This window comes from Pagrus major, chromosome 8 (assembly GCF_040436345.1).
Source record: "Pagrus major chromosome 8, Pma_NU_1.0".
In the NCBI taxonomy this organism is placed as follows: Eukaryota; Metazoa; Chordata; class Actinopteri; order Spariformes; family Sparidae; genus Pagrus; species Pagrus major.
In genome coordinates this window covers 13,299,768-13,307,253 of record NC_133222.1, presented here as the reverse complement: position 1 = coordinate 13,307,253, position 7,486 = coordinate 13,299,768, and the positions used below count along the sequence as shown (strand labels likewise).

At 38.3% G+C, this 7,486-nt stretch overlaps 2 protein-coding genes across 2 annotated transcripts; both read left to right on the top strand.

Moving 5' to 3' along the window:
* The first annotated feature begins 1,430 nt into the window (after positions 1–1,430).
* rsl24d1 (ribosomal L24 domain containing 1) lies at positions 1,431–3,755 on the top strand. The gene is made up of 6 exons (XM_073472586.1): positions 1,431–1,557; positions 2,472–2,585; positions 2,671–2,743; positions 2,843–2,906; positions 3,036–3,121; positions 3,368–3,755. The coding sequence occupies exons 1-6, from the start codon at positions 1,477–1,479 to the stop codon at positions 3,442–3,444; spliced, it is 495 nt and encodes a 164-aa protein (XP_073328687.1). The 5' UTR covers positions 1,431–1,476; the 3' UTR covers positions 3,445–3,755.
* Positions 3,756–4,514: 759 nt separating this feature from the next.
* arpp19b (cAMP-regulated phosphoprotein 19b) lies at positions 4,515–6,594 on the top strand. Its single transcript, XM_073471912.1, has 3 exons — positions 4,515–4,709; positions 5,257–5,379; positions 5,466–6,594. Exons 1-3 carry the CDS (start codon positions 4,665–4,667, stop codon positions 5,634–5,636), a joined length of 339 nt encoding a protein of 112 aa, XP_073328013.1. The 5' UTR covers positions 4,515–4,664; the 3' UTR covers positions 5,637–6,594.
* The last annotated feature ends 892 nt before the right edge of the window (positions 6,595–7,486 follow it).

The window sequence follows — 7,486 nt, the reverse complement described above, 5'->3', positions numbered from 1 at the left end:
TTTGAATACCAAAATACATCTTTTGAACCAAAGTGAGCAACAGAACAAATTATTTTACGTGTTGAAATGTTGCAACAGACTTTTTTGATACTCTCAAGATGATCACAAGTACTAGATAATAAAATTGTTCTTGGAAAAATACATTTTGTGTTGCACTTTGTCTTCTTGAGGATATCTGTGTGTGTGTGTGTGTGAGAGAGAGAGAGAGAGAGAGAGAGAGAGAGAGAGAGAGCAAATGAAAATTCATTTTAAATGTTTCTTGAAAAGTTAGTATGATAAGTAATGTTTTGAATAACATGCTGCATGTACATTTTGCTAGAAACAAAAGGATGGGCTTTGAGAATAGCTGGCAATCAATGAAAGTGTTTACCAGATGCTCAAAATTGTTTTGTTCTGTTAAACTCCTTAAAAAAAACAACTGAATCTTCTTACCAACAACAGCAAAAAGAAAAACAGCCCTTTTGTTCTGAAAAGTAGAGACAATATTTTATATATTTTAAACCATGCTCCTGTGAAAAGTGATAAAAACATCCAGAAAAATAACTGACACTGATTTTATCTCAGGCTCTACTTTCACTTTCTAAGGCTTTTCACAATGAAGAGAAATCTGAAGTATTTCTGTTGTGACATCTCATTCACTTTAAGTAAATATGTAGAGCAACATTTGACTCCATAATCAACAGAGTCACACGTGAAGAGATAAAACACCATGGTCACCAAGTGTATGAAAAAGGAAGCAGAGAGAGTAAGAAGTACAATTGTGAGATATACTGGAGTTTTAAAAAAATATATTATTATGCTTGAAAAGATGATGTCATTAAGTGTGAACTATTAGATTGATAGATATAAGTCAAAGGTTGAAGGTTGAAGGTGAATTTGTGTCAACAAGGGATTTTGTGATAACACCATGGTCAGAAATAAATACTATTTGAAATGAAAAGGGGACATTTAAATAGACATTTCTATACTGAAATGAAAGTGAACTCAAATATAAGCCTGTAAATCAAACCAAAAAGGTAAATAATTTTGAGTTTTGGCCATTAACTGTTTCACAATTTATTGATTCATTTATATATATATATGTACTGTAATTATTGATATGGTTATTATTTCATCGGGCCTCCATAGGATATTATGGATGTGTCATATTAGACAACTTGTCGTTATAAACATAGATATGGAACATATATATCCATCTATACCTATGATAATAATAATCTGTGGTACAGCAGTTAAGGAGGAAGTCCAAACCCATTAAAGATTAAATCATCTTCCACCAGTCTTCAATCTTTTTCACGTTTACAAACACTGAAGTTGAATGATTTCAAAGCAGGAACAGTGATACACAGAGAGTCCAGCAGGGGGCAGCAGATCTCCGACAGGCGCTTCAGCTGGCAGAGTTGAGGAAACAGAAGAAGTGGTGACGGCTCGGTCTTGTTTTTGTCGCCCGTCGCACGCAGCACCTCCGCTGTGAAAATGCGCATCGAAAAGTGTTATTTCTGCTCGGGACCAGTGTACCCCGGACATGGGGCGATGTTTGTAAGGAACGACTGTAAGGTATGATACCGTCTTTAAGCCTGAATAATCCTTGAACGTCGACAGAAGCTCATATTTGACTGTTAGCTAGCTGCTGGCTAATGTTAACTTGCTAACGTAACGTGCTGTATTCACTCACGTGGGGGTGAAGGCAGGGTTTTATTAGCTGGAAGACGGTTAATAACTCGACGTGATGATTATCTACCTCAGTGTTCAGTGATTTACAGAGTGAAGTAGTCGCACATGGCGTTAACACGGTGAGATGTTAGATCCATGCTGCCTTTCAAGAGTGAAGTTGATGGAGAGGCATTTAACTGGCAGGGCCTCAGGTTGGCTTGTGGAGTAATTGCGCCCTCTAAAGGTTCACTCTGCAAACAGCAGACTGTTGACAAATCATAAACACCCCCCCAGTCAAGCTCTGAAAAGTATACTATCTTTGTAAAGTTTGTAATGTTTGTTGAAATTGCACTATTTTTAAACTTTGCTTGAGGTTTTGAAGCCTGTACTGCCTTAATATTATGCATCAGTAGTATTTAAAAACACCTATGACAGTCCCAACAGAGGCAAAACATGAGCACAAACAAACAAGACTTCCGTTTATCAGTATCTGTGTTTTGTTTTTTGTCAAATTGCTGATTAAATATATTAATTTAGAAATGCAATACTTTGGCTCTGATGCAGCATCCTCTCTGTGTCTGTAGTCACCACTCACTGTCACTGGTCTCACTCAATGTCCTGGCCACAACAATATCCGATTGGTTACACATGAATGATTGTGAATAAGATATGTACTGAGTGAGCTATTTTTTCACTTGGTAAAATACACTTGGTCTCTTAGTTTCTGTTTACTCATTCATATTCATTAGAGGTCGTGTGGTTCCTTCTTTAGTTAAACTTTAAATTGTTTTTCTGTCTGTCTTTTTGAATACATGTAGTCATTCAGATTCTGCAGGTCAAAATGCATCAAGAACTTCAAGAAGAAGCGTAACCCAAGAAAAACAAGATGGACCAAAGCATTCAGAAAGGCGTCAGGAAAGGAGTTGACAGTGGTGAGTTGGTTTTCTGTAGAGCACTTTTGTCAGAGTCCTTTATTATTTTCACTGTTACTCATCCAACAAACATCCTCTCTTTCAGGATAATTCTTTGGAGTTCGAGAAACGCAGAAACATACCTGTGAAATATAACAGAGATTTGTGGGAGAAGACAGGTAAAGTATACAATTATTTCTTGCTTGTACTTGCTGTGAAAGTGTTTTGTTATTTGATTTTTGAACTTAAGAGTCATGTGTCCCTTTTGATTTCTACAGTGGAAGCCATGAAGAGGGTGGAAGAAATCAAACAGAAACGACAGGCACGATTCATCATGAACAGGTGAGTGTTTGCGTTCATTCTCTGGCAGAGTTCATCTTGTCTTTTTCTTATGTTAAATAGCTCTTATGTAACAGATTTTGTATTGACAGTGTTTGCCTCGCCTTGACTGTTTTCATCTTCACTATATAGATTAAAGAAGGGCAAACAATTGGAGACGGAAGAGGCCATCACCGAAGTGAAGAAAAATATTCACCTCATCAAAGCACCACATGCAGGTAAGAGTCACCAAATAGTCAAGTTATACTCAAGAATCTTCTGATCCTGTTCAGGGAATTTGAATTCATGACATTGATTTCAACACACACAAGGTACTTGTGTACTTGACAATAGCAGACATAACAGACACACATGCACACTTTACAGCCCCTTTCACTGGAGGTAGACAGCAATTGGAAGGATTCAGTTATGAATTATTAAAAAATATAAACCCAACCCAATGATTTTATCTTTATTTTTTGCAGGAAAAGCCAAAAAGTTGGAAGACAAGATGGTGCAGAAGTTACAAGAAGATGTGGACATGGGGGATGAAGATAATTAATCTTGTACCCAGGGAGTTTTGTTTGTGTGATGGAACTCATGAGCACGTTGACCTTGATTTATATTTTACTTCAGTTTTGGAATTACATTTTCCAAAAGGCTGATGATGGACGCGGTAAAGTTTGCTGTACAGGAGCTGAAAGCATCGGCCAAACAAAGATCTCCAAACCAGCAGCAGTTAACCACATATCTCCCAGTTATTGTTTTCTGAGTGTAAGTTGGGGCTTTAAAGAATTCACTCAATCCTGTTGCAGAGTATAATGTATTACAATAATGCAGAAAAGATAACCAATAAAAAGTGAAAAAAGTGTTCTTCTGTTTCTAATTTTTTGTGGTGTTAACTACTTCTATTAACTATACCCATACCTAACTATTGGCAAAAAAACCCATAATTACAATTAAAAACTATGCTCTTAAGGGAAAGCATTGACTTCTCTGGCCTTTAACCACTACCATTGTTTTTACCAAGAAGTATAGATTTAGATCAGAGGTGTGTACAATTGGATATTGACGAGAAATACAATGGAAAAACAACAGCATGAATAATCTTTTGTCTTCCATACCCAATGAATGAAAATTTTAAAGAAATATTCCAACAAATCAATCGGGAGACAATGAAGAGTAAATGAAAAGTCTCCGATAGTGAAATTACTGTATCATACTACTACTTTATCCTTGAATTGTTCATATTGGTACGGAAACCCATATCTGCCAGGTAAAGAAAGGACATTGGTGAAAACTTAGCTTTGATCAAAAATAACCATTTTCCCATGGTTAATCCTAATTTTGAGATAAAAAGTTGTGATTATAGGACAGAAAAGCCATGATTTAGGTAAATCTTGACTCTTGCTCATTTCGAAATCTCATGATGATGAAGTGGGCTTCCATATATTTGAGGGCAAAAGAATAATTTCAACATATTAAAGGTGTTACAAAACATAAAGGTACGAATTAATAACTCAAAAGCTTCATATATAACTTATTTTGAGATACAGTATAGAAGTTTATTTGTCACAGACACATTCATGTGATGATCTGATGCTCCCTGGTCTCATCCATCATCTCCGGCATCGATTCACCGGCCTGTTGCTGGACAGGCTGCATGACAGGCTGCTGCCCTCGCCCGCCTAGTCGCTTGCCAGTTCCACCTTTCAGCTGCCAGAAGAGCTGCTTCAACGATTACATCCTGTTTTCGGAGCAGAGCAGGGATACAATACAGATATGTCCGAGGAGGTTGAAGGAACGAGGGCTGCTGAAGAACAGCAGGTAAATTGTGGCGGCAAACTGCAAAATGTAGCTACTCAGCCGATGCTGTTAGCACATCGAACCTGGCAAACTACAAGGCGGCTAGCAGCGAGCTAGTTAGCCAGTAGCTAGCACGCTACTGTTGGCTAATGTAATTAACGTTGCTACCGCCAAGTAATCAGCTAATTAGCTGCCAGCGCTTGTTGGTAAAGCAAAACAGAAACACTGTTGTCTTCGGGGAGACGAGTAAATTGCCGCAATCACTTGTAATTTGACCGATGGCTTAGCTAACAGTGGTTAATGTTGTAGCTAAACATGCTAAGTTAAATGGCAAGATTAATGCTAGTGCAAACACCAGTTGGAGTTTCCCTCATGGCGGCGCCTGCTCATTATGCAACATAAATATGCAGTCCTACGAGCTTTAACTGCTGCTGCTGTCACAATACATGTTATAGTTTCATTAGTCACTAATGCCATATGCACTTTTAACTTTACTTGACAGTTTTTCCTCCCATGATGTCAGCTGAATATGCGTTTGCCATTTATACACTCTGTGCTCTTTCAACAGGAAATGGAGGACAAAGTAATCAGTCCAGAGAAATCCGAGGAGGCCAAACTGAAGGCTAGGTATCCTAACCTCGGAGCCAAGCCTGGAGGCTCAGACCTTCTCAGGAAAAGACTTCAGAAGGGGGTGCGTTTTATATCTCAACTTTCTTGTCACTGATCCAAACAATCCCAGTCTTGCAGTATTCTCATTTTGTCTTTGTGATTGTCCAGCAAAAATATTTCGACTCTGGTGACTACAACATGGCCAAGGCGAAAATGAAGAACAAACAGCTGCCATCTGCACCAACAGAGAAGACAGAGATCACAGGCGGCCACATCCCAACACCTCAGGACCTGCCTCAAAGAAAGACTTCGATCGTGGCCAGCAAACTGGCTGGTTGATGCTTTTATGTTTACTGTTTTGTTACCATTCCAACTCCCACTTCATATCTACCTGCCGTTTACGTTTTTGTTAATTTTTCACCTTTGTATGTATTCTGTAAGAACAAGTAATGTACCAAGTCAAATTCTTGAGAAAAATTGGCAACTGTCAGACACTGAATTGTCAGTGAGTAAAATCCAACAGAGAAGTAGCTGAAAGTGTTTCTCAAGATCCTAAAAGAGACTAAATAGTGGTTTATTGAACATGATATCACGCTCGTAAATATGAATGGATGTTAGTGCTATCTAATTTTTTACAGAGTGTCACTTTTAAGGATATATGCCTCCATGCAAATTGCCTGTCAAACAGCAGCTGAAGAGCCTGCACAGATGATCCGTTTACACCATCTCAAAGGAATCTTGTTCCACCATGTTAATGTTAATTAAAGAGGCAGAAATAACCACAGAGAAAATACTGTCACGGTTTGCATTGATGTATGTGTGAGCAGTGTAATTAACGGCTCATATGGAGGCATGTCTGTTTAAATAGTGAAAAGTGAAGTAATCCTACTTTGTTTTTTTGTTTTCTAATCCTTGATTGTGTGTCCCTTCCTCTCTCTGTGAAGCTGTTTGATTCCGTGCTTTCCACGCACTGAAGAGTAGATCACAAACACTTTGTAGCCAGTTGTATTTTAATTCATTTTAGTGACATTGGTTTGCAAAGACTTGCTGCTGGTCTCCATTTCATCCTGACCTTTAAAATGGCCTTAAAAGTAATGAACCCTCTTGAGCAATATTTGCTCCCTCAGTGAGAATCTTAGTTGTGAATTTTGCCTGAAATGTCTGTCACTGTCTGACTGGAATCACTTAAGGATTTTATGGAAAGAAACTCCCTTGACATGTCTGGAGTGTGCATGTGCATTAATTGTGCAGTCACACTGTGCCATTTGTTTTGTAAATAAAATAGTTTTGCATAATATCTTATGTACACGTATTCAATTGAATGTGTCGCATTTATTTTTACACTCAAGTGTTACTAAATGACAAAAGTGCCTGCACTTAAGATGCCTGCAATGAAAAGGGGGCAAATAAGAAAATGTTTAAACACGTTATCACATGTTAATACTCAGGATAACCAAACCAAGGATAAATGTTAAAATAAGTTAAACTGGGCATTGGAATGACCAGGGCTACCAACAGGGGGGAAACAGCAGGTCAGTTGTCCTGTGTCACGGGGAGGGCATGAAATTATCTGCTGGGGGGCCTTTGAAGATAAGACTTTCCTGGGCATGAGCAAGACTGTCAGCAGCTCTTGATACTGATATGAAATGGCAATTTAAATTCACTGCATACTTGATCATTTATAGCTCTGGTTAGCAGTAAGTCCTGGACCTCCAGTAACTTTTTTGATGTGTACTGACAGCCATGATACGGAAATTATGATCAACTATAAGGAGGATAAGCAAAAGTACTTAGTGATGGACTCTAACCAAGTAAATTTACTCAAGTACAATTTTGAGGTACTTGTACATTTCTTGAGTATTTCTTCTTCTTTATGCTTCCGCTCCACAATATTTTGGAGGCAAATATTGTACCTTTACTCCTCTATATTTATTTGATAACTTTAGTTACTATTTTAGCAGGAATTGAATAAAACAAACAAACAAACACTGATTTTATTTTTTTTAAATGCACATGTTGTATCATGTCAGTAACGTGGACAAGTGGTGGAATGTAACTAAGTACATTTACTCAAATACTCCACTCCACCATCACAGCCTTGTCCTCAGGTGGTTTAGTTGACATGCGCGCGGTGGCCGCTGGGAGGCACGCAAGATGCACGAGAGCAGAACGTGTCGGGGCACGCGCAG